The sequence below is a fragment of the Hypanus sabinus genome, chromosome 2, assembly GCF_030144855.1.
Source record: "Hypanus sabinus isolate sHypSab1 chromosome 2, sHypSab1.hap1, whole genome shotgun sequence".
Classification (NCBI taxonomy): domain Eukaryota; kingdom Metazoa; phylum Chordata; class Chondrichthyes; order Myliobatiformes; family Dasyatidae; genus Hypanus; species Hypanus sabinus.
This window is the reverse complement of record NC_082707.1, coordinates 89,353,875-89,381,598: the sequence shown is the minus strand read 5'-3', so window position 1 is coordinate 89,381,598 and position 27,724 is coordinate 89,353,875. Positions and strand designations below refer to the sequence as shown.

Sequence of the window (27,724 nt, the reverse complement as noted above, 5' to 3'; positions counted from 1 at the left end):
GCACAGACCAACATCTTGGAATGGGAATGGAGATAGGATTTAAAATGTTTGGCCATCTGGAAATTCTACTTTCGGCAGATGGAGCGGATGTGTTCGACAAAGGGGTAGACCAATTTCTGTCTGGTCCCACCAATGTAGAGGAGAGTGCAGTGGGAGCACTGAATAAAATAAATGACCTCCAACAGATTCACAGGTGAAGTGCTGCCTCACCTGGAAGGACTGTTTGGGGCCCTGAATGGAGGTGAGGGAAGAGGTGAAAGGGCAAGTGTAACATTTCACTAGCTTGCATGGATATGTGCCAGGAGGGAAATTGATTGAGAGGGACAAATGGACAAGGGATATACAGAGGGAGTGATCCCGACAGAAAGCTTAAAGTGGTGGGGGAAGGAAATAAAGATGGGTTTGGTGGTAAGATCCTACTGAAGATAGCAGAAGTTATGGAAAGCTATGTGTTGGATGAGGTGTCTCATGAGTTGGTAGATGAGGACAAAAGGAACTCTATTCCTGTTAAGGTGGTGGGAAGAGGGGTGGGCGAGGATGTCTGGGATATGGAGGAGGTGTGGGAGTGGGCAGCATCAACAGCGGGGAAGGGAGACCCTGCTCTTTGAAGAAGGAGGATATCTCTGATGTCCTGTAAAGGAAAACACTTTCAAAGTGGAGGAGCACACTTCATATTCCATCCAGGCAGCCTCCAAGCTGATGGCATGAATATCGGTTTCTCCTTTGGGTAAATTTTTTTTCGCTTTTTTTCCCCTCCTGCTTCTTTCCTCTTCTATTCTCCACTCTGGCCTTTTGCCTCTTCACCTGATTTGCCTATCAGCTCCCCTGGTGCCCCTGCTTGTTCCCTTTCTCCCATGGTCCACTCTCCTCTCATCAGATTCCTCCTCCAGCCTTTGACCTTTCCCACCTACCTGGTTTAACCTGTCAGCTTGGAGCTTGTCCTCCTTCCCCACCCACACCTTTTTATTTTGGTGTCTTCCCCTTCCTTTTCAGTCCTGATGAAGGGTCTCAGCTTAAAATATCATCTGTTTATTCATCTTCATAGATGCTGCGTGACCTGCTGCATTTCTCCAGCATTCTGTAGGTGTTGCTATAGAATAATATGTAATTTTCTAGTCTCTGTATAATCTTGCGGTCAGTGATTACACAGTCAGACTAGGCGTTCATTTCACTGGATTTTAAAACATGGAAATACTCATAAAAGCAAATGATTATCACCTTGTCCTGCTCCTGTTGAGTCTGCATTTCTCGCTTCAATCGATCAATCTCGATGGTTGAATTACCAAGCTCTCGTTGAGTATGGCTGAGTTTTTCAGACAGGATATTTTTCTCTGACTCTTTAAGATACAAAGCCTTGAAAAGAAAAACAACATAGTTTGCTCCAATTGCTGTGAAGATCTGAGCAGTCTGATAGCTTCTAGTGAAAGAGGATGAAGAATTTGATCGTGAATTATGGAGCATCTTGTACAACTGATGGCTCAACTTTTTTTCTAGACATCATATTGTCCCCATGACAACCTTGGTAGACAGACAGCAAATTTGCTGTTCCTGTCTGATAAGTGCAACTTCAGTCCAACAATGATTCTTAACAGTTATTCTATCATAAAATTTGACTTACTTTTACCAGTTGTCTCCCGAGTTGAAGACGTTGACCATCTAAGATGGACTGGGAAAATAAGCTAAGAAACATTCTAGTAGGTGAATGGTAGAAGATGTACAAACAGCTGGTCCAGAAACTTATCCCAATTAGAAAAAGGGATTCCACTAAAAAGAGGCACAATCTGTGGTCAACAAAGGAGGTCAAATAAAAATTAGGACATACATGGTGAAAGGGCTTACACTGTGCCAGAAGGTTGGAAAGATTTTAGGATTCAGCAACAATATACAAAGTTCATAAGGTTGTCAGTAGGGGTGTGTTGCAGTAAAGAGGGCCTGGGTTCACACTTTAGATCATTTACCGCTGTGTGTATTTAAGCATCTGCTTTGTCCTGCCATTTCAGTGCTTAGTTTACATAAGTATTTGCAATGGTATGTAGCTTGAGGGGTTTACTGAATATTCAATGTCTGTCTTGTCCTGTAAGTAGTTAACCTACTTATCAGTAGTGAGTGTCTTCTGTTCCCACTCATTGGATCTACAAACCTGAAGCCACACAACACAAGCCTCACGAGCCTGAATGAATTCTTTGAGGATGTGACAAAGCACATTGATGAAGGTAGAGGAAAGGATGTGGTATTTATGGATTTTAGTAAAGCATTTGATAAAGTTCCCTATGGTAGGCTCATTGAGGAAGTCAGGAGGCATGGTCAAGGGAAACTTGGCAGTGTATATACAGAACTGACTTGTCCATGGAAAGCAAAGGGTGGTCGTAGATGGAGAGTATTTTTCCTGGAGGTCAGTGACCAGTGTTGATCTGCAGGAATCTGCTCTGGGACCCCTTCTCTTTGTGACTTGTATCAATGATGTGAACGAGGAAGTGGAAAGGTGAGTGACTAAGTTTGCAGATGATATGAGTTGCTGATAGTGTAGAAGGTTGCCGTAGGTTATAACAGGATGCCGAGCTGGACTGAAAATAGCAGATAGATTGCAAATTGTGAAATGATTCATTTTAGAAGGTTGGGAACAGGGTTAATGGCAGGATTCTTAACTATGTGTAGGAACAGAGGGATCTTAGGGTCCATGTCCCTCAAAGTTGCTGTGCAGGTTGTTAGGGTTGTTAGAAGGTTTATGGTGTGGTGGCCTTCATTAGTTGGGTATTTGAGTTCCAGAGCTGTGAGGTAAGGTTTCAGCTGTATAAACCCAGATTAGACCACTTGGAATATTGTGTTCAGTTTTGGATGCCTTGTTACAGGATGGATGTTAAGATTTAGAGTGGGTGCAGAGGAGATTTATTAGTATTCTGCCTGGATTGTAGGACAGGTTACACAAGCAAGGGTATTTTTCTCTGATATAAAGGAAGATGAGAGTGACGGTAGATGTATACAAGATGATAAAAGACACAGGTAGAATGGATACCCAGTGACTTTATCCCAGGCGGAAATGGCTCATCAGAGGGGCCTAATTTTAAGGTCATTGGTGGGAGGTATAGGGGCACATCAGATGGAAGATTTTGCAGAGTGTGTGCAGTGCACTGCTGGGGTGATGGTAAAGGCAGATACATTAGGGGCATTTAAGGAATTTCTAGATAAGCTCATGGATGACAGAAAAATGGAGGGGTATGTAAAAGATTGATATCAAGCAAACTAAAAGGTCGGCAGAATGTCATGATCTGAAAGGGCCTGTACTATGTTGTAATGCTCACTGTCCCATGATATAGCAACACTGAAGATAATCCAAAGGAGATTCACCAGTCTAATTCCTGGGATGAGAGGACTGTTCTCTCAAGAGAAGCTAGATTGTCTGGGCTCATATTCCATTGAATTTAGAAGAATCACAGAAGATCATACTTACAGTGGCATGCAAAAGTTTGGGCACCCTGGTCAAAATTTCTCTAACTGTGAATAGTTAAGTGAGTAGAAGATGAACTGATCTCTAAAACACATAAAGTTTAAGATGAAACATGTTTTTCAACATTTTAAGCAAGATTAGTGTATTATTTTTGTTTTGTACAATTTTAGAGTGGAAAAAAAAGGAAAGGAGCACCATTCAAAAGTTTGGGCACCCCAAGAGATTTGAACTCTCAGATAACTTTTACCAAAGTCTCAGACCTTAATTAGCATGTTAGGGCTATGGTTTGTTCACAGTCATCGTTAGGAAAGGCCAGGTGATGCAAATTTCAAAGCTTTATAAATACCCTGACTCCTCAAACCTTGTCCCAACAATCAGCAGCCATGGGCTCCTCTAAGCAGCTGCTTAGCACTCTGATAATTAAAAGAAATGGTGCCCACAAAGCAGGAGAAGGTTATAAGAAGATAGCAAAGCGTTTTCAGGTAGCTGTTTCCTCAGTTCGTAATGTAATTAAGAAATGGCAGTTAACAGGGATGGTGGAGGTCAAGTTGAGGTCTAGAAGACCAAGAGAACTGCTCATAGGATTGCTAGAAAAGCAAATCAAAACCCCTGTTTGACTGCAAGAGACCTTCAGGAAGATTTAGCAGACTCTGGAGTGGTGGTGCACTGTTCTACTATGCAGCAACACCTGCACAAATATGACCCTCATGGAAGAGTCATCAGAAGAAAATCTTTCCTGCATCCTCACCACAAAATTTGTGTCAGAAGTTTGCAAAGGAACATCTAAACAAGCCTGATGCATTTTGGAAAGAAGTCCTGTGAAATGATGAAGTTAAAATACAACCTTTTGGCTGCAATGAGCAAAGGTATGTTTGGAAAAAAAAGGATGAAGAATTTCATGAAAAGAACACCTCTCCCACTGTTAAGCACAGGGGTGGATCGATCATGCTTTGGGCTTGTGTGCAGCCAGTGGCACGGGGAACATTTCACTGGTAGAGGGAAGAATCAATTAAATATCAGCAAATTCTGTAAAAAAGCTGAAGATGAAAAGAGGATGGCTTCTACAACAGGATAATGATCCTAAACACACCTCAAAATCCACAATGGACTACCTCAAGAGGTGCAAGCTGAAGGTTTTGCCATAGCCCTCACAGTTTCCTGACCTGAACATCATCAAAAATCTGTGGATAGACCTCAAAAGAACAGTGCATGCAAGACAGCCCAAAAATCTCAGAACTAGAAGCCTTTTGCAAGGAAGAATGGGCAAAAAACCACCAAACAAGAATTGAAAGACTCTTAGCTGGCTACAGAAAGCGTTTACAAGCTGTGATAGTTGCCAAAGGGGATGTTACTAAGTACTGACCATGCAAGGTGCCCAAACTTTTGCTTCAGGCCCTTTTCCTTTTTTGTTATTTTGTAACTGTAATAGATGGAAATAAAAAAGTAATCTTGCTTAAAATATTAAAGAAATGTGTCATCTTTAACTTTATGCCTTTTGTAATCAGATCATCTTTTACTCGCTTAGCTATTCACAGTAACAGAAATTTTGACCAGGAGTGCCCAAACTTTTGCATCCCACTGTAAATATGAGATCCAAAGTGGGCTTGACAGCGTTAATGCTGATATGTTTTCACTGGTGGAAGAATCACAAACATGTGGACTTAGTTACAAAATAAAGGGCCTGTCATGTAAAACATTTCCCATTGTAATGATTCTCTGGAATTCTCTACCCCTGCGGATGGTAGACACCAGATACTTTAAGGTGAAGACAGGACGTTGAGGAATTGTGAATTGTGTGGAACTGGCACAGAAGAAGAGCTGTGGCCGGATCAGCCACAATTATAGCAAATGATGGGGCAGCTTTCAGGGATCAGATGGCCTCCTCCTGTTCCCATTTTATTGTGTTCTTTTGTTTTGTGTTCCAGTGGGCAGCTAGAGTGAAAATTAGATGTTGGCTCAAACCTAAGTACTAATGCTTTTTTTCAAATTCTGCATAAAATTCATGTTATCCATTTTTGGATATGGAATATCTGACCATCGGAAAACAAGCAAATGATGGCTAGAACCTGATGGGATGCTGGGAGAATTCCTTCTCTGCGGGAAAGCACTTAACTTGGATCTAGCAGCATGTTCAGGACCTACAGGGTTACAGATCAAACTTCTACTCATTGACCAACTAACTGGCAGAAGATAGCCAGCAATGTCAAACTTGATGGAACAGAAAAACAGAAACCAACACCCTTCTTTCACTGTGTAGAAAATGTAGGGTCAGCATGGAAAAAGGTCCACTGGTCCATTCTGTCCATGCCAACCCTTATTTGATTCTGAATTTTGCTTTTTGCAGTAATGTCTTGCACATTTTTTCTTCACTGTCTTGTAAAATTTATGCCTCACTTGTTTTCTGAATCTATGTATTTCTATGATATTTAAAAAAAACTTTAATATGCATGCAATCCTCTCAAGGTTTTAAAGCCTCTTTTTTGTACAATCACTTCATTCCTAGAGAGACCTCTCTGTACTGTATCTTGTGGTCCAACCTCATTGATGGCCATTCAATTACACTCTGACCCTTAGGAAAGTCAAATATGCTCATCACCTGCTGCTTTATGCTCTCTGCCTGGATCAGTCTCTCATCCCTTTCTTTTTGTAAAGTGAGAATTTCTTCATTCAGCTCCTCCTTCTCCTCTTCAAAGTGACTGATTAGTTCTTCACGCTCCTGTTGAAGGTGCTGAACAGCCTCAGCTTTCTCCGCTGTCAGCTCAATGCGCAGCCATTCCTGTAGAGTGCAACAAATGCTTTATTTTCACTGTGTAACCTGAACTGTCCCCATTGTTCAAAACCTACCCACAATAAAATTTCATTGAATCTATGGGCTCAGTATTGAAAACCATTTTGGATATAACATTTCTAGGCTGTGTTTCATAAAGATGATACTAATTATAAAGTTACCAGTTATAAAGAAGCACTGAACATACGATACCTTATTTACATTTGAGAAGTAGAAACATTACTATAGGCAATTATTGTGGATAATGGAATAGCTTTGCATGGGATTTGTATAACACACATGCAAAACTCAATATTCAGTTGATACCTGGCTTGATTACCTTCTCTTTCTGAAGTCTTTCAACATCCTCTTCGTGGAGTTGTTGCTCATTTTTCAGTGAGATGTGGCTCTCCTTCTCCACCTGACCCAGTTTTTCTTGTAACATCTCCTTCTCTCGGTTGACATTGATTAGCTGTAAGTCCATCTCTTTACGAACAAGGTCAACCTCAGCTGAAACAGCAGGAAAGGATGATTATCTTACACTTCATTTGTCCACCTGCACTGCTATTTCTCTGAAGCTGCTACACTGCATTCTGCACTGTTTTCTTTTTACTGATTCAATGTACTTATGTATCACATGATCTGCCTGGACAGGAACCAATCAAAAGATTTTCACTGCATCTCAGCACATGTGACAATAAGAAATCAAATCAAATGATAAAACCAAACCAGATATAGTTAACATACACCCGAAGTTCAAAGTAAATTTTATCATCAAAAGTGCATATATGCCAACATATACAACCCTGAGATTCATTTTCTTGTGGGCAGATTCAACAAATCATAGAATAGGAACTATAACAAGATCAATGAAAGATGACCCAATTAGGGAACTGTACCAAGCTGCAGAAACAAACAGTGCAAATGCAGATATAAATAAGTAGCAATAACTATTGAGAATATGAGATTAAGAGTCATTGAAAGTGAGTCTATTGGTTGTGGGAACACTTCAGAATCAGAATCAGGTTTACTATCACCAGCATCTGACGTGAAATTTAACTTAGCAGCAGCAGTTCAATGCAATACATAATAAAGAAGATAAAATAAATAAAAATAATAAAATTAGTAAATCAATTACAGTATATGTATATTAAATAGATTAAAAAACATACAAAAAACAGAAATACTGTACATTAAAAAAAGTTAGGGTTCAATGTCCATTTAGGAATTGGATGGTAGAGGGGAATAAGCTGTCCCTGAATCACCGAGTCTGTGCTTTCAGGCTTCTGTACCTCCTCCCTGATGGTAACAGTGAGAAAAGGGCATGCCCTTGGTGCTGGGGGTCCTTAATAAAGGACGCTGCCTTTCTGAGACACCATTCCCTGAAGATGTCCTGGGTACTTTGTAGGCTAGTACCCAAGGTGGAGCTGACTAGACCGACACACCTCTGCAGCTTCTTTCGGTCCTGTGCAGTAGCCCCTCACACCTCCCCCGCCCCCCCCCCCAAATACCAGTCAGGGATACAGCCTGTCAGAATGGTCTCCACGGTACATCTTGATGGTTGAAGGGTGGTAACTATTCTTGAACCTGGTGGTGTGATTCCTTAGGCTCTTGTACCTTTTATCTGATGGCAACAGCCAAGCAAAATTCTACAACTATCATTTTATCCTAACAGATGTGCACCATATCTTGTTATGTATTTAATTTTTTAATTAATATTTGAGTAATATTGCAAATATATTGCTTTATTAAGCATTCTTTGTTGTTTACGTAATTCATTACAGGTTATATATGTGTGTAAAAGTACGTGAATGGCATATGTTATTACGCCACCATGTCATAAGTACATGCCTCACAGAAGTTAAGTGAACTAAGCATACATGAATATCCCCAGCTCTATATTTTCCTTTGGATTAGCTTTGGAATTATCAAACATAACATACCTGTGTGCAGTAGATAGGAGTTACCCAGCTGTGAATTCATTATGTTTGGACCCATTAGATTATAAGTCTATAGCTATAAACATGCAATGCAAATAGGTGAAATAGAATAAAATGTATCCTGATGCTGAAGCTGCAGGCACAAAGGGCCGTTGTCTCCAGGAAGAAAGAAAATGCTTGTATTGAAGCCTTTCATGACCTCAGGGGCATTCCTAGCACCTTACAGTTATTGAGGTACTTTGGGAAAAAAATAATACGGAGAAACAAGACATGGAATGACTGTATTCTAAAGTGCAGCAAATGGTTTGGCTGTGGCAGATCTGCTTTCTCAGCAGTAGCTGATGGATAAATATTGATTAGTCTCTGGGGAGGACTTCCCTGCCCTTTTTGTTTTGTACATTCACCTGTGAGGAAAAATGTCCAATGTCTCACTCAAAGTAAATTTTATAATTCTCATTGTATAACAGTTTCTTAATGCTGCACTTCACATCAATCTAGACTGTGCATTGAAATGCATCTAAAATGCAGAAACAGGTCATTTGGTCTAACCACTTGATGCTGATATATGATATGCCATGAGGTTTCTCTAACACTCTTCAAGCAGGCCAATCATCAGACTTTCTGTTCCTTTCTTCCCCCATCTAGAACTAATTTATCCATTAACTGTAACTATTCTTGTCAAAAGAATTCTTCTAAATTTCCTCCTGAATTTATTGTTGATTATTTTATAATCATGGCACTTTTCAGAAGATCTGGCCAATAGTTAACTTTTCAAAATGAATGACATTTAATGGGATTGTTGCCTCCTAGAATCTTCTGGGAATTTTCAACAATTTGGGCTTTGCTGTTGGTAGTTTGCTTCATGTAACTGAATTTCAGTCTTTATAAACCTTATGCAGGACCTCCATCACAATACCTCTGACTTTTATTAAGCCTCATGCAGGGCCTCCACCAGGACGCCTCTCTCTCTTCTACATTCTACTGAAAACAGCCCTTTGCTTAGGTGTTTCTCAATAACTAGTTCACTGTTCACTATCATAAGGATGAATTGTGACATATCTTGCCATATATTTTTTGAATATGCAGATACCCTATATGTCAAACAATGGTATGATACACAGAGTTTTTCAAAAACAGTGGATTCTGGTCAATTGGGTTGCATCAGGGCCAGTACATTGTGGCCCAATTAAGTAGCAATCCCAATTAGCCCAAGTTTTACGGAAATAATTAAAGAGGTATAAAAAAGACAAAGTACCACTTAACTGCATTAACAAAGTATGTATGTAAATGAAATCATAACGAATTAGAAAACTACCTATACTACTGGTGGTTATTTGTCACAACTAACAATGACAGGAAACCTGTGCAGGAGGGTTTTTAAAGAGGAGAAGTCATTGCACTGGGACAGTTCCACTCTTTTGTCCTCGGAAGTCAGGGCCCAGTGACGAGTAGTCATCACATCTTGGGTCTTCCTTGGTTGCAGTGGATGACCTTGGCTTCTTCTGTGACTCAACATGCCCTACGTTCTCCATGGAATGTTGCAGAACCGCCTTCCTGGCTGCTGAACATCCCTTAGATTTCATCCACTCAGTCCACCAGAGCTGTCTTTGCATGCTAAGACAGGCAAGTCCCTATCTCACTGGGGTATGAGACCTGCAGACTACCCTCACCTGGTTTAGCCCACTTGTTGGAGCGGTCTACGGGGGTGTGGTTGCTATCACATGCAAATGGCTACTTGGAGCCACAGGTGAGAGCTGAATGTCCAGTAGGGACCAAGGATAACATTCAACATGATTGTCGATACCTTCAAATACTTCATAGTTCCTAATCTGCTGAAGAAGTGAAATCATTCAATTTCACTCCTGGCTGTTTCTGGCATCTCCAAACCTGAATGATTGAAACCACGGTGTTCTCGTCAAAATCACTGCTTTTTGAACACAAACACACACAACTGACGCTATCAAAAAACTGTTTGCTCTCAGCACAGTGAGGTGTCTAACAGCCATGTAAACACACTCAACTGACTGTAGTTACAAACTGTTCAGCAACAGTTTCCTATCCCAATTAAGCAGCATAATATCCTAAACAAAGAAAGGGAATCCTTGGCTATTTTCTCAGTTAGGTTTTGTTCTTTACAAGTTGTCTAAATAAGCTGCTGCCCCTATTAACCAATGATACAATTAACCAGAATTCACTGTATTTACCTCATGGATCTCAGAAATTTGTATCATTTTTATTGCTTGTAAACCAGCTTCACTATTTTCATTGATGTGGGAGCATGATGGATATCAGAGTGTCATGCACCATAGAGCTGCTGCTTTGCAGCTCCAGTGAACCCAGTTCACTGTTGTCTTCTGGAGTTTGCACTATTTCCTTGTTGCTGTGTGAGTACCCCTATGTGCTTTAGTTCTCTCCTGCATTCTACAAACATGGGTTGGGAGGCTATTTGGCCTCAGTGTGGGTAAGTGGTGGAGGCTGTTGGGGGGGGCAGTTGATGGCAACGTAGTGAGAATAAAATACGATCAGTATGAAATGGTGTGTATTGGGTAGGAAAGACCTGATGGGTTGAATGGCCTGTTTTTGTGTTGTACAACTCTACGTAGAACAGTACAACAGAGAGACAGGCCTTTTGGGTCAGGATATCTGTGCCAGCCACGATGTCAATTTAAACTGCACAACCACCTGCACTTTATAACCCTCCCATTATCTACCCGTGTTTTGTGTCTGTCTAAGTACATCTTAAATGTTGCTGCTGTATCTGCTCCACCACTTCCTCTGGTAGTTCATTCCAGGCATCTACACCCTCTTTGTTTAAAAAAAACTGACTCAAAAATTTCCCTTAAACTTTTGCCCTCTCACCTTAAAGCTAAGCTCTTTAGTATTTGATATTTACGCACTGGAAGAAAAAGACTCTGCCTGTATAGCATATCTATAGCTATCACAATTTTATGTACGTCTATCAGGTTGCCCTCAGCCTCTGATGCTCCAGAGAAAACAACCCATTTGTCCTCTCACTCTCAACCTTACTCTGGTCCAGGTAATATCCTGGTGAAACTTTTCTGCACACTCTCCAAAACCTCCATATCCTTTCTGTAATGCAGTGACCAGAAGTGTGCACAAGACTCCAAATGTGGCCTGTGCAAAGCTTTATACAGCTGCAACCTGACTTTCTAACTTCTATGCTCAACGCCCCAAACAACTCTTGCCTTTTTTACCACCCTGCCTATTTGTGTTGCCACTTTCAGAGATTCCCTTTAAAACAGCGGTTCCCAACCTGGGGTCCACAGACCCCATGGTTAATGTTAGGGATCTATGGCATATAAAAGGTGGGGAACCCATATTTTAAAACTATGATGGCCCTTTTCAGCTCTCCTGATTTCCTGATTATTCCTTCTTCCATGTTTAAGTTACTAATGCAAAGCATGGAGAGTTATCCTAGCAACAGTCCCCCTGGAAGACTTCTCACCTTTCTCAAATGAGTCCCTATCTCTAACTACCTCTACTGTCTGCTTACTGTTTTGATGATAGTTAATTTATCATTCTGACACTCTCCTCAAATTTGACATGCATTGATCTTAATCAAGAATTGACTGTACTTTACCTAATCAAAAGCCTCTGAACATCTTACTATATATAAATACATGTTCGGCACAGCATTGTGGGCTGAAGGGCCTGTATTGTGCTGTAGTTTTTCTGTGTTATATATCATCTCCCACTCTGCCTTTTTTCTCTGCTGCTCCTTTGGACAATTCACAAAAATTGGTCAAAGACGATCTTCCCTTTCAAAGTTGTTCTTACATAATCTTCATTTGCCAGATGACTGTCAACTGCATCTTTTTATAAATATTACCTTTCCTACCTACAGGTGCTAAGCTACCTGGTTCTGTGGTACTGTGTTCTATTTCCCACATTAAATGAGGAATTCGCTCAAACTGGCTGCAAACCCTCTATAAAATGAAGTTTTAAATATGCATGACAGAGACTCTGCTATCCTTCTGTCAACTTTCTTTTTAAATATGTCTGGGTGCAATCCAAAGGAGATAACAAGATTTTTCTCTATCTTCTCAGATTCTTTATCAATTATCTCCTCCTTTCCATTATATCCTCCTAGCAACTGCAAACATTTCATGTCCTTTCTGATTTCCCTATTTAACATCACATCCAATGCATTAATCTTTCTGATACAAACTTGCCAAATAACTCATCAATATTTTCACTATCATTATTCATAAACTAATTTCATGCTTCTCTTCATTTTATTTATATTATTTATCTGTGCAAATTTTTGAGCATCTTTTTATATTCATTTATAATTTAATGTTGTTGCTTTTCTAAGCTTTATTATTTTCCAATCTCTTAAAATTGTTCTAAGTCACAGTTTGCTGTACAATGTACAATTGTTACATGACCAAGGGTATAATTTTGCTTGGTGCATGTAAAGATGTCATTAGGATAAAGTGTAATAGGGAAAATTGCCGCAAGCTGGAACAATGCACTATTGAATGAGAAACAGAATGTGTACTGAATCTGACCCAGTCCAAGACTGGAATGTAACAAGTAAAGTTAACTCAGACCTGGGCATATTATTCACACCTGGACAAATTACTATACTTATGTACATATATGCACACAGACACATTCAAAGACATACGTGCGTTCACATCCAAGACTGACAAGTTTAAATAAACCAACTTAAATCACCCAGGAGTGACTCCTTAGCAAATAAAATGGATTGGTTCTCTCCTTCGAGCTGCTCCTTGAAGGTCTCAAGCTGCACAATGAGCTGCTGAGCCTCGAAAAGATTGGTCTCTAGAGCTTCCTTATCTGCCCTGTAAAGGATAGCAAAATCAGGGTTAAAGGTCGGCATGTAGTAACACGATCTCTTGTCAAATCGTACATATGGATGCTATGACAGAAGGCCATGGAGAGCTTTTGATCTAGTCTCATTGATGTTGAAATCCTTATCTTTAGCACTAGATGAGTAGGTAAGTTTACATTTCTGTAGGCAAGCACTGTGCTAACAGCTCACCTCAGCTCTGTATTTGAGACTCTTTTCTGTGACTAACAGTGATCAAAGACTCTCTGGGGTCTATCAAAGAAAGCAGTATTGCTGTCTCTGTTTGGGAAGGCAGGACTGGGGAAGAAGACAGTGATGACTTCGTGAGGTGTGGGAAGATTGCAACATTTTTGGTGGATTAGAAAAGGAGGAGGTACCATCCTAACACAACTTGGCCCATGGACTGACCAAAATTTCTGCCATCGAGGGGAACAGTATATTCCTCTCCACACTCTCTACAAGAAAGTGCTCTCCAGGGCACTACAGCCATGCAGCTAGTAGAGTTGTTGTCTCACAGCTCTGGTGAGCTGAGTTCAAACCTGACCTCCGCTGCTGTCTGTGTGGAGTCTGAGTGTTCTCCTTGTGATCTCAGGTTCTCTAGTTTCCTCTCATGTCCCAAACCACACACTGGTTGGTGGTAGCATAAGTGGCTACTAGTGTTAGGAATAGCAGAATCTGGGGGAGTGGATGTTGACGGGAAAGTGAGAAGAATAGGGAGAAGAGTATTGGATTTTCAGTGAGGACAGTGGGCTCCAGGGCCTGTTTTGATGTTGTATGAGCACATGTTTGACATTACCATTAAAATTCCTTAACTCCTATTCAGAGTCCCAACATCTCATTGGCTAGAAACAGAAGGTGCCTCTTCCTTGCCCGCTAATGTGAATTATACCAACAATGTTCCCATAGCATTCATTCATTATATGCCGTGTTTAATGATGTAGGCGATCATGGTCTTCCCATGGACATGATTGTTCTTTGCATACTTCTTCTACATATTTTTCTCATTACCTTCTTCTGGGCAATGTCCTTACAAGACAGGTGACCCCAGCCATTATCTTCACAGTTTGTCTGTCTGGCATCAGTGGTCACATAACCATGACTTGTGATATGCACCAGCTACGCATACAACCATCCACCACCTGTTCCCATGGTTTCATGTGACCTTTATCAGGGGGCTAAACAGGAGCTACTCCTTGCTGAAGGGTGATCTCCAGGCTTGCAGAGGGAAGGAGCACCTTCAACCCCCTTTGGTAGAGATCTATATCCACCCAGCAATCCCTTCATGTAGCAAGGTGTTGAAATTCTGTGCATGGCTATTCTTTTGCTATTGCTTCAGTTGAATGCCATTAACAATGGAAATCCATCTTAATCATTTTCCTTCATTCACTGGAACACAAGAAAATGGAAGGATGAATAGATCACTCAGCCCTTAATCCTCTGCTAGCATTCCACATGACCATGGCTGATTTGCCTCGGGGATCATGTCCTGAAACTGGTGAAAGAATATTCTTTTGGTTCTGCAAGCCAGGGCTGAAGGGCACATTAGACATCTGATGTCATGCAACAGGCACCAGTTTTATTAGAGGTCCACTCATACTGTTTCAGAGTTTCCCACCTGAGGGCAGCTATCTCTTCCGACAGTGCTCTGCTCTCCCTCTCAGCAGCAGTCAGCTGCACCACCAAGCTGGCTTTCTCCTTCATCATCTCCTCCTTCTCCTTGCTGGCCCGGAGGAGTCCTGCACTCTGCAGTTCCCCATCTCGCTGCGCTTGAGCCAGCTGCTCACTCAGGGTCTGCTTCTGCCGATTCGCCTGTGTGAGATGATGCACAATTAAACAAAAAAACTGAGACAGAGCAGAGAGAAATAACAGATGTTTGACAGTTTCTGAAATAGAAATATGAGCACGCCACTTCAGCTGCAATTTAACAAACAGATACAGAGATCAGGCCAACCTGCTCTGTCTCCTGAAGCTGTGAATTTACAGAATCATTTTATTGATTGAATGACTGATTGATTTACAGAGCAGAATAGGCCCTTCCAGCCTTTTAAGCCACGATGCCTAACAATCCCCTGATTTAATTCTATCCTAATCATGGGATGATTTACAATGTCCAATTAACCTACTAACCGGTGTCTTTGGAAACGGGAGCACCCGGAGGAAACCCACATGGTCGCGGGGAGAGCGTACGAACTGCTCACAGGCAGTGGCAGGAATTGAACCTAGGTCACATCTACTGAAAAGCATGCTAACCATTATGGTATTGTGCTGCCCCATTTTCTGCATCTTTTCAGTCATATATTCATAGTTTCTACAACGTTTGTACTTTAACCTCCGCAAAAATAATCAAAGCAGCTATCTGGATTCACAGTTATCTTTATAAAGCTACTGGGAAACCATGAGATGAGTCCTTACCTTCTCAACCCTTGTAACCTTTGCAATGACAACACCTTGCATTTTCACATTATTTTCATTATAGGAAGAATCTCAAAATCACCCATAAGCACGTAGTACAAATAAGTTTGACAATGAGCCACATAAGATAGGCTTTCCAAAGATGCTGTCAGGACATGAGGGCCCTGTTTATAGGGAGAGGTTGGGCAGGCAAGGTCTTTATTGTTTGGAATTGGAAGACTGAAGGGTATAGATCCTGAGGTGTGTAAAATCTTGAGCAGTATACGTAGATATGATGAACAGGCATAATCTTTTCCTTAGGAGAGGGGACACGAAGGGCATACGCTTGCAGAGAACTTCTTCACATAGAATGTTGAACCTATGGAATGATAGCTACTGGTTAAGGCAGGTACAATAACAATATTCAAAAATGCATGAGTAAGAAAGGTTTAAAGGGATATGGATCAAACGTGAGCAAATGGGACTAACTTGATAGGCACCATGGCTGACATTGACCACTTTGGGCTTAAGGCATGCTTCCATCATCACTCTATTACTCTATAAGAAGATAATTTGATAGGTGACTATCAGCTTGCTTGAATTAGATAATGAACATTTTATGGAAGAATGGGAGACAGAGGTAAAATCACTGGAATTCTCACAGATTAACTCAGTTGTTATTTATTTGAGCAGTGCTTTTTAAGCAGGTATACATGCATCTGTATTAATTCCATTTCTACTGAGCAGCCTCCCCACATCCACCTGCAGGAATAGATGTAGAGCAAACATATGATCTCAATTTAGCAATGATTCAACTGGCTCCTGCAGTAGAACGTTATTAAGTTCATACCTGCCCAAGCTGATCTTGCAGTTGATCCCTGGCCCTTTGGAGAACCACTATATCATGTTCCAGCTGTTCCTGGCTTGCCTCCACAATCTGCAGAGACTGGTCTAATCCACATTTCTCCGTGTCCAGGTTCATCTTCTCCTGCTTGATGCGGACCAACACATCCTGGATACTAGCCTTTGCCTTCTCAATCTCTTTCTTCTGTCCTTGCAGAACTGTTCTATCATCTTCCATCTAAGAGAAGAGAAATATTTAACAGATGTTAACCCCAAGCTATAATCATCCAGGCTCCAAGTACATTGGTCCAAACCTGCATGATAAACTGAGTTTGTGAATTTCAAAAGTAAGAGTGGTAAGGGATACAGGATACACTGAATTGGGGTTAGATATTGTAATACTGTCTATCAATAGTCCTATCCTTGAGCTAAGATCTCAATGAATATGAGAAAATAGACTACCCTCTAAAAAGAGAACTAAAATGATAAAGAGCTTTCCTGATGAACAATGTGATGGTGGGGTTCATGGTGCTATTCTCAAAGTTCAAACTAAATTTATTATCATATGCATTATGTATTTATTACATATCATATGTAAATTTAGTCCATATGTATTTCCATATGTTACCTTGACATTCATTTTCTTGCAGGCATTTCATATTTATTATTTATTTAGAAATACAGTGCAGAACCGGCTGTTCCAGCCCAATGAATCGTGCAGTCCAGCAACCCACCTATTAACCCTAGCCTAATCACAGGACAATTTACCTGTACCAATTTACAGGTACCAATGCACCTCGTACCCAGTACATCTTTGGAAACCGGAGCACCCGGAGGAATCCCACACATTCACATGGAGGGCGTAGAAATTCCAGACAGGTGACATTGGAATTACGACACCCCAAATTGTAATAGCGTCACCCTAACCACTATGCTGCACCAAAGACAAATCAAACTTCAAATAAAGATAACACTGAGATCATAAATTGTAAAAAGTTCTTGAAAGTGAGTCTGTTGGTCATACAGTCAGTTCAGAGTAATGTTGAATTAAGTTATCCATACCCGTTCAGAGGCTTGACCCTGGTGGTGTGGATTGAAGACTTCTGTACTTCCTATTCAATAATAGCAGCTAGAAGATGGTGTGGCTTGGGTGGTGGGGGACTGTGACGCTGACTTCTTGAGGCAGTATTCCTTGAAGATGTACTCAATGGTGGGGAGTGTTCTGCCTGTGATAGAGCAGGCTGTATCTTTCTCTTTTTAGTCTTTGAATAATAAAGCACTTCAGCCCACTTGGTCCATGATGAACTGTTATTCTGCTTAGCCCATCGGCCTGCACCTTGATTGTAGCCCACCATAATGCTCCTATCCATACGCTTACCCAAACCTTGTTGAAATGTTGCAATCAAACCCACATCCACCACTTCTGCTGGCAGTCTGTTCAACACTCGCACCCTTTCACCCTTAACCTATGATCTCTAGTTCTAGTCTCAACAACTTCAATGGAAAAGGACTGTTTGCATTTACCCTATTTATATCCCTCAAAGTTCTGTACACCTCAATTGAATCTTCCCTTAGCTCCTACGCTACAGGGAATAAAGTCCTAAACCTAGTCAACATTTCCCTATAATTCAGGTCCTGAAAATTTTCTCTGTACTCTTTCAATTTGATCGATTCCTTTTCTGTAGGTAGGTGACCAGAACTGCATACAATACTCCAAATTAGGTCTCACCAAAATCCTATACAACTTCAACATAACACCCCAGCACCTGTACTCAAAGCTCTAACTTATGAAAGCCAATGTGGCAAAATCTCTTTTCAATTACCTTACCTAACTGTGATGCCACTTTCAAGGATTTATTGATCATTATTCCCAGATCCTTCTGATTTACAAGCTTCAGTGCCCCACAGTTCAATTTGTAAGTCTTACCCTGGTTTGTCCTCCCAAAGTGTAACACCTCACACACGCTTGCATTAAATTCCATCTACCATTTTCAGCCCATTTGGCCAGCTGGTCCAGATCTCACTGCAAGCTTTGATAGCCTTCCTTACTGTCCACTAGACTTCCAATTTTCAAAATTATTCACAAATTTGCTGATCCAGTTTACCACATTATCATTCTGATCATTGATGACAAACAACAGACCCAACATTGATTCCTGCAGCTCATCACTTACAGACTGCTCGTCAGAGAGTGCACTACCATTTTCTGGCTTCTCCCATGAAGCCAATGTCAAATCCAATTTACTACCTCATCATGAACGTTCAATGACTGAACCTTGTTCACCAGCTGCCCATGTGGGTCTTAGCAAAAGACCTTGCTAAAATCCATGTAGACAATGTCCACTCACTTTCCTACATCAACTCTTGTGGTAACTTCCTTGAAAAACTCTAAAAAAATTGGCTAGACATGACCTACCACACGCAAAGCCACATTGACTGTCTTTAATTATGCCATGTCTATCCAAATACTTATTTATCTTGTATCTTAGAATATCTTCCAAAATTCACCTACTACTCACAAGCCTAGAATTTCCCACCTTATTCTTAGGGACTTTCTTGATCAATGGAATAACATTATCTACCCTTCAATCCTCCAGCACCTCACCAATGGTTAAGGATGTTTTAAAAACCTCTGCTGGGGCCTCTGCAATTTAAGTATTAGCCTCTCCCACAAGGACTGAGGGGGCGCTTTGTCATGCACTGGGGATTATCCACCCAAATTTGTCTCAAGACAGTAAGCATCTCCTCCTCTGTAACCTGTAAACAGTCTATGACTTCACTATCATTTTGCCTTAGTTATAAAAATCTGTCCAACTCTCAAGTAAATACAGATGTAAAAAATCCATTTCTGGTCTCCTCCATCTCCTTCAGCTTCATGAATAGATGACTACAGTGATCTTCAAGAGGTCAAATTTTGTCCCTTGTTATCCTTTTGCTCTTAATATACTGTATCTGTTGACGCCCTTGGGATTTTCCTTTACTTGTCTGCTGGAGCAACCTCATCTTTTAGCCTTCTTGATTTCTGTCTTAAGTGTTCTCTTACATTTCTTATATTCCTCAAGTACCTCATTTGTTCCTTGCTGCCTATCTCTGCTATATACACCTCCCCTTTCTTCTTAACCAAGGCTTCAAATTCTCTCAAAACCCAAGCTTCCCTAAACCTGTGATGTAACCAGTTAGGATACTCCATACTCTGCATCTGTAGATGACTGTCAGTTTTTGGTGACATGATAAATCTATGCAAACCTCTAAGTAGAGATGGAGATGTTGTTGTGACTTCTTTGTGATGACACTTATATGTTGATCCCAGGACTGATTCTCTGATATGTTGATGACAAAGAATTTAAAGCTATGGACCCTCTCCTCCTCTTTCCTTTAATGAGGACTGGCTCATGGACCTCCAGCTTTATCCCTCCTGTAGTCAATTATCAGCTCTTTGGTTTTGCTGATTCTGAGTGAGAGGTTGTTGTTGTGGTAACATTCAATCATATTTTCATTCTCCCTCCTATATATCGATTCGTCTTCACATTTGATATGGCCCGCAACAGCGATGTACTCAGCAAACTTCAATGTGGCACTGGAGCAGAACTTAGCCACACAGTTGTAAGTATAAAGTGAGTAGAGCAGGAGCTAAGCACACAGTTTTGTAGAGCACCTGTGCTGATGGCCTTTCTATAAGTTAATGATCCCAAACCTATTTTAACTGTTAAGGTCTCTTTTGGCACAGACAGATAAAGACTGCAGTTTCTAAGAAAGATGTGGTAATTGTAATTGGTCTATTGTTTACACGTGTACCGAAATACAGTGAAAATCTTTATTTGCATGTGATCCAAACAAGTCATTCCACATATATGTATGAATACAGAGCTAGTGCAAAAGGTAAAGCAATAACTGAATGCAGAATAGAGTGGTACAGTTATGGAGAAAGAGTTGTACAAAGCCATGTATACAAATAAGGCCACGATGAGATAGAATGATGGGTCAAGTTTCATCTTTATTGTACAACAGGGCCTTTCAAGAATGTTATAGCAATGGATAAAAGTTGTCTTGAACCTGGTGCTATGTACTCTCAAGCTTTTGTTTCTTCTGCCTGATGGAGGAGGAAGGAAAGACTATGACCAGGATGCGAGGGTCTTTGATTATGCTGGCTGCATTCCCAAGGGAGCATATAGAACAGTCAATGGAGGGGAGGTAGGTTCTTGTGATGGATTGAGCCGTACTTGGATGCCATGGTAGCATAGCAGTTAGTGTGATGCAATTACAGCTCGAGGCGTCGGAGTTCGGAGTTCAATTTCAACATCATCTGTAAGGAGTCTGTACAACCTCCACGTGAAATGCATAGGCTTTCTCTGGGTGCTCTGGTTTCCTCCCACAGTCCAAAGACGTACTGGTTAGTAGGCTAATTGGTCATTGAAAACTGTTCTGTGAGTAGACAAAGGTTAAATCGGGGATTGCTGGGTGGCATGGCTTGAAGGGCTGTAAAGTCATACTCCATGCTGTCTCACTAAATAAATATATATTCACAACTCTCTGCAATTTCCTGCAGTTTTGGACACAGCAGTGTCCAAATCAAGCTTTGCTATATCCAAATAAGATTCTTTCTGTGGTGTGTCTGTAAAATTGAATCATGAAACACAAGACATCCAGATTAAATCTTTACCTCTGGCCTTTGGCCTGCCCAGTCTGATTGCTGGTTCGGCATGAGGTTCTCTGATCCCAAGCATATTAGTAGTACACTTCTTTGGTCCTGAATTGAAACGCTAACTGAGATTTTCAACCACAGCTATTTAAGCCAGGCCATAGACATGTGTTAAAATTATGACTGCCCGAAGAAGGGCAATTGCCACTTTATTTATCAAGTAGGTTCCAAATATCAAACGTCTAATTTACTGCAGTTCCCAGCTCTTTATGGTACTAATTCATGTCAGTTTTTGAGGCCTTACTCTACGGGGCCATAGACTGCTGTGAGTACAATACTTTGGAGATTTTCCAGCTGAAGGACGGGCAGAGAGGGAGTGAAATGAAACAACTGCTCCATGTTTTCAGACCCAGGAAACCTGTGTGCTGGTGTGGAGGATGAGAAGGATTTTTATGTACTGACAAGATCACTCAGGACCACCAAGGAGAGCTGGCAGGAGGTGAGGGCTGGGCCTGCTCGTGAGATGACTCACCCTGTTGCAGCACTGAAAGGAATTCCTTACCATGATTAGTCATGTCAAGGTGAAAGCGCTAATGCTTTAAACTGCCTTTCATCCTCACCCTCACACACAAACTCATGTGCAGTCCACACACACACAGCTTCATGCACTCATATACACTGCATTGCACACACACAAATCTGCACATACACCCATGCATGTGTACAAATGCAGACTGTATGCACATGTACTCGTGACACACATAATCACACATGTGCACATATATGTAGTACATCAGCATACACATGGACACAATCTTGTAACCAAAGAAGTGTGAAATTAAGTTCCTTTGTCTTCAAGACTAAATCTGCAAATAACAGCAATTGTTCTAACAAATAGATTGCAACCTTTCAAAAGCAAAATATATTCAAGCTGCTGAAGAAACTCAGCCTCCTGGGCACCTCCCTGGACTTTCACATCAGATTCACCTTTGTGGCATTCAAAGTACAAACCATATTGGTTAGACACTACCACAGCAAAGCCCACATACTCACCTGAGCCATGCTCCATCAACTAGTCCCCACCACCCTCAGCCACAAAAAAATGCCGAAAGAGACGAGGAGGTGGCAGATGAGCAGGGGAATGGACTGCACCATTGGATTTTACAAAGCAAATCACCAGCTCAGACACTGGTACCGTGTGACCTGGAGGGTGGTTAGAGATGCATGCTTCACTTGAGAGACAACTGTGGTCAGAGAAGGAAAGTGAAAGTAGTGTGTTAGCTCCCTCAAGAGAGAGATTGCACGCTAATGCTTTATCAGACAACACTGACGATGGTTATGGAAAGGCTGACGCAGAAGCATTGTAAAATGCTTTTCCTGATGGATTGTGACAAGGAGCAGAGAAGTGAGCAGTGCAGTCCTGGTCAAATAGTTCATTGGTCTTGAGAAAGTTCCCTGCCTGTGTGCAACATGAAAGTGCTTTCTTTAAGCCCACAATGAGTTGGCTGATCAATATCAGATACAAGAAAATCTGCAGATGCTGGTGATCCAAAGCAACACACAAAATGCTGAAAGAATTCAGCAGGCCAGGCAGAATCCACGGAAATGAGTAAACTGTCATCGTTTTGGGCCGAGATGCTGCCTGGCCAGCGTTCTGTGTGTGCTACAGCTGACCAGTGTTGCCATTTTCTCTTCAGGATCTGGAAGGGTTGAAAAATGTGGATATGTCCGGTAGCCAGATGATTCCTGATTACTGAAGGAGTTAAAGGTGTAATTGTGGTTTCTATCCAATTGTGAAGGAAATCCTGGTGATTTAGCCACCTCAAGTTGAAATAACCCATGCATAGCTCTGAATCACTCAACAATGAAGTGGCTACTTGTGGGAACTCTTCAGGTAGCTTCACTGAGAGCAGAAAGGGAACCAAGTATCAAACCTAGAGCATTTCTGATCTTTAGCTTATGATACATTTGCCCTGCAAGGTTTTTTACTGTTGGCTTTGTTAACTGACCTGGAGGAGAACGCGATTCAATTCAACCTTATCCTGAGCCAAACCTTCACTAAGTGCAGTCATCTTGGCAAGAGAATCTCGCAGGGTGTCTTTCTCAGTCTTCAGCTTGTTTAAGGACAACTCAAGGTCTGCACTATTCAACTCGGCCTACAAGAATGAAAAGAGAACGGGCCCAAGAAAAAAGACACATTAGCAAGATAAAGCACCCTCAAATCATGCAGGAAGTCAAACAGATAGCAAATACAGTCATACATTGCCACAAAGGCTCAAAACAAGTCCAGTATATTTAAAAACCCCATGTCAATCACACAAAGAAAAACAATCAATCTTATATAAATACTGTGGAGGAGCCTAAAATGCAGTCTCAGACTGTGAAATGGACAAAAAAGCCTTTGTTATCCATTGAAGCTGAAAGCTCTATCAAATAACTTCAGAATTTCTTCAGGTCTTCCTCAAGAATAAACATTATGCATCTGGACTAGAGACCGAGAAGCCTAGAGGCAAATATTCTACTCCCAGCAAAGGGAAATTGTTAACTAATTAAAAATGGGTCCAGGGTAAAACATGAACTTTGGTGTTGGTAATCATGACGTTGCTGGATTGTTGTAAGAAGCCGCATGTTCACCCATGCTCCCTTGGAAAGGCAATCCACTTGGTCTAATCTCAATACTGTATAACTTATATTTTCCTGTATCATTCAATCTATCTCTCAGAACAATCCCATCTATCTCATTCCCCCATTATCTCCTGATAATCTACCACCTTTCATGTCCTAATCAACTCTAACCTACAGCCCATTAATACCAAGGACAATTTACAGATCTTGAACCCTTGCCATAAGGTTTGGAGGTTTGCATGCCTCAATGACTATGCTGGATGGAGTCAGGGCCTTGTACTTTGGCTCTTGGTAGGGTCACCCATGCTAAACAAGTCAAAGGGTAGAGACCAGACTAAGAGAGCTCCACTGGTCCTCCAGATTTGCGGGGGGGGGCATGGGTGGTAGTCAGCTCAGGGCTAACAACCCTGACTGTTCAAAAAAATTCGTTAAGGCAACAGCAATGATGAGTCCGTCTATATCTCTGTGCAGACAGATATATGGACAGACAGAGATGGAGGACCTTCATTGCTGCCCTAAATGCCAACAGTGTAACAGGCAGTAAGTAAATAACAAATTATACCGGCTAATTAACTTACCAACCAGCAGGTCCTTTGGGTGTGGGAGGAAACAGGAACACCTGGAGGAAATCCACACAATCACAAGACTGTGCAAACTCCACACAGATGGCACCAGCAGTCAAGATCAAACCTGGGTCTCTGGAGCAATAAAGCCACAGCATTGCCTGCTGCACTCCTCGCTTAAATTTGTCTCAAACTACACTCTGAAACAGCTCAGCAACTCACTCAGCTCCAAAGCAATTTGGAATAGGCAATAAAGCCAAAGAGTTACAAAAAATCTTTGCTAAGTACCAGTCTTGAATGGGTATCATCAAGGGCTTTCATGGCACCCAGTGTGGGGCAAAGTTCCCGTAGAAAAATGGAGATGAATATCCTCCCTGCTCATTCAGTACTCCTATTCGGTAGTACCCTGACCTCATCTTAAAGCTGAGATGATAAAGGAATGAAAACAAAAACAAGAAATGAATATTTAGAAGTAGAAACTCTTCCAAAGAACCCCCCAACATCCCAAAATAAAGCAATCATAACCAGATGTTCCCAAAAATAGGAAAATGCACCTCTGTACAATAGGATTCAAATAAAATAGATGTGGTTAGTTTTTCAATAAGAGGGAAAAATAACCAACTTATTCACCATCCAAAAAGATCCATAAATTAGCAGGAATAATCATATCTTAAATTAACTGTAAAATAATAGTTTTGATCAGGTTAAATACAAATAGATCCAATTATATAAACCGTCAGACATTATACTGTAACACTAGTGGGTATGCATGATCTAATTTGCAGGTCAACTCTAAGTAAAACAAACCTGCTAAGTGGAATACTGTTTTTAACTGCAGTAGATTTCAGAGAATTTAGCAGTATGGAATCAGAATCTGAATCCATTACAATAATATTCCAGTGAATAGAAAATCAAAAACAAAGGTAGCACTCATAATCCACATGAATCATCAAACGTTAGAATTAGGTAAACCATCAGTGTCATTAATTATCCTATCCATCAGAATAGTCCCTTGAAGTCTCTAAATGCTTGTTAACATCATTAATATTCAAATATTAATTCTATTTTCCTACATAGGTGCCATAAATACAGAATGCAGATTTTGTGCTACAATTCGACCCTGGTGATTGCAAGTAAACTTGCTTTCTGTGGAACCTGATCAACTTTTCCTTGTATCTGTGGTAGAGAACAAACGATTTTTATTTCCAGAAGTCACTTGATAAGAACTGAAGTATAAATTCTTGGAACTGGTGGAAATTTATTGACATTCCCAGAAATCTGAGCAGTAGGAGGCACATAGGATAAATAGAGAGTGAACTGGATACTCAGAAGAGTCTGTACTAGATGTACAACTTGTAAATCATACAGTAAAACCGATAATTTAGCACAATCAGGATTTTGGTGGTGCCAGACTACAAGATTTTCCAGACTGTTAGATGTTATTTTATTTCATTAATTTCATTAATATTCTAAAATACATTTCTTCACTTAATATTTAAGGAAAATTTGTAGGTTTCATGGGAGCATGGAAAGCAGAACCAGGTAAGTTTCAAGAGAGGGTGACCAACTATTAGGTCAATTTGAACAAAGCACTTGAACTGGAGTCCCAGTGAACCTGCTGGAACATGAGCCTTGGTGAGTGATTGGACTTGCTGGAACTGGGGATATGGTGAATGATTGGACTTGCTGGAACTGGGGATATGGTGAGTGGTTGGACTTGCTGGAACTGGGGATATGGTGAATGATTGGACTTGCTGGAACTAGGGATATGGTGAATGATTGGACTTGCTGGAACTGGGGATATGGTGAGTGATTGGACTTGCTGGAACTGGGGATCACGTGAGTGGTTGGACTTGCTGGAACTGGGGGTATGGTGAGTAGTTGGATGTGCTGGAACTGGGGATATGGTGAATGATTGGATGTGCTGGAACTGGGGATATGGCGAATGATTGGACTTGCTGGAATTGGGGATATGGTGAATGATTGGACTTGCTGGAACTGGGGATATGGTGAGTGATTGGACTTGCTGGAACTGGGGATATGGTGAATGATTGGACTTGCTGGAACTGGGGGTATGGTGAATGGTTGGACTTGCTGGAACTGGGGGTATGGTGAGTGATTGGACTTGCTGGAACTGGGGATCACGTGAGTGGTTGGACTTGCTGGAACTGGGGATATGGTGAGTGATTGGACTTGCTTGAACTGGGGATATGGTGAGTGATTGGACTTGCTGGAACTGGGGATATGGTGAGTGATTGGACTTGCTGGAACTGGGGATATGGTGAGTGATTGGACTTGCTGGAACTGGGGATATGGTGAATGATTGGACTTGCTGGAACTGGGGATATGGCGAATGATTGGACTTGCTGGAACTGGGGATATGGTGAGTGATTGGACTTGCTGGAACTGGGGATATGGTGAGTGATTGGACTTGCTGGAACTGGGGATATGGTGAGTGATTGGACTTGCTGGAACTGGGGATATGGCAAATGATTGGACTTGCTGGAACTGGGGATATGGTGAGTGGTTGGACTTGCTGGAACTGGGGGTATGGTGAGTGGTTGGACTTGCTGGAACTGAGGGTATGGTGAGTGGTTGGACTTGCTGGAACTGGGGGTATGGTGAATGATTGGATGTGCTGGAACTGGGGATATGGTGAGTGATTGGACTTGCTGGAACTGGGGGTATGGTGAGTGGTTGGACTTGCTGGAACTGGGGGTATGGTGAGTGGTTGGACTTGCTGGAACTGGGGGTATGGTGAGTAGTTGGATGTGCTGGAACTGGGGATATGGTGAATGATTGGACTTGCTGGAACTGGGGGTATGGTGAGTGGTTGGACTTGCTGGAACTGGGGGTATGGTGAATGGTTGGACTTGCTGGAACTGGGGATATGGTGAATGATTGGACTTGCTGGAACTGGGGATATGGTGAGTGGTTGGACTTGCTGGAACTGGGGATATGGTGAATGATTGGACTTGCTGGAACTAGGGATATGGTGAATGATTGGACTTGCTGGAACTGGGGATATGGTGAGTGATTGGACTTGCTGGAACTGGGGATCACGTGAGTGGTTGGACTTGCTGGAACTGGGGATATGGTGAGTGGTTGGACTTGCTGGAACTGGGGGTATGGTGAGTAGTTGGATGTGCTGGAACTGGGGATATGGTGAATGATTGGATGTGCTGGAACTGGGGATATGGCGAATGATTGGACTTGCTGGAATTGGGGATATGGTGAATGATTGGACTTGCTGGAACTGGGGATATGGTGAGTGATTGGACTTGCTGGAACTGGGGATATGGTGAATGATTGGACTTGCTGGAACTGGGGGTATGGTGAATGGTTGGACTTGCTGGAACTGGGGGTATGGTGAGTGATTGGACTTGCTGGAACTGGGGATCACGTGAGTGGTTGGACTTGCTGGAACTGGGGATATGGTGAGTGATTGGACTTGCTTGAACTGGGGATATGGTGAGTGATTGGACTTGCTGGAACTGGGGATATGGTGAGTGATTGGACTTGCTGGAATTGGGGATATGGTGAGTGATTGGACTTGCTGGAACTGGGGATATGGTGAATGATTGGACTTGCTGGAACTGGGGATATGGCGAATGATTGGACTTGCTGGAACTGGGGATATGGTGAGTGATTGGACTTGCTGGAACTGGGGATAT

General features: G+C 41.6%; 1 protein-coding gene across 3 annotated transcripts in view; it reads right to left on the bottom strand.

The window, feature by feature from the left end:
* The window catches only part of crocc2 (ciliary rootlet coiled-coil, rootletin family member 2), a 356,976-nt gene that overhangs the window by 121,132 nt on the left and 208,120 nt on the right, over positions 1-27,724 (bottom strand). For all 3 annotated transcript variants that reach the window (XM_059950227.1, XM_059950236.1, XM_059950243.1), the window contains exons 16-22: positions 22,872-23,018; positions 16,231-16,461; positions 14,605-14,798; positions 12,854-12,981; positions 6,553-6,722; positions 6,042-6,221; positions 1,219-1,353 (exon numbers count right to left, since the gene is read on the bottom strand). In XM_059950227.1, coding sequence (XP_059806210.1) covers positions 1,219-1,353; positions 6,042-6,221; positions 6,553-6,722; positions 12,854-12,981; positions 14,605-14,798; positions 16,231-16,461; positions 22,872-23,018 — 1,185 coding nt within the window. The remainder of the gene's footprint in view (positions 1-1,218; positions 1,354-6,041; positions 6,222-6,552; positions 6,723-12,853; positions 12,982-14,604; positions 14,799-16,230; positions 16,462-22,871; positions 23,019-27,724) is intronic.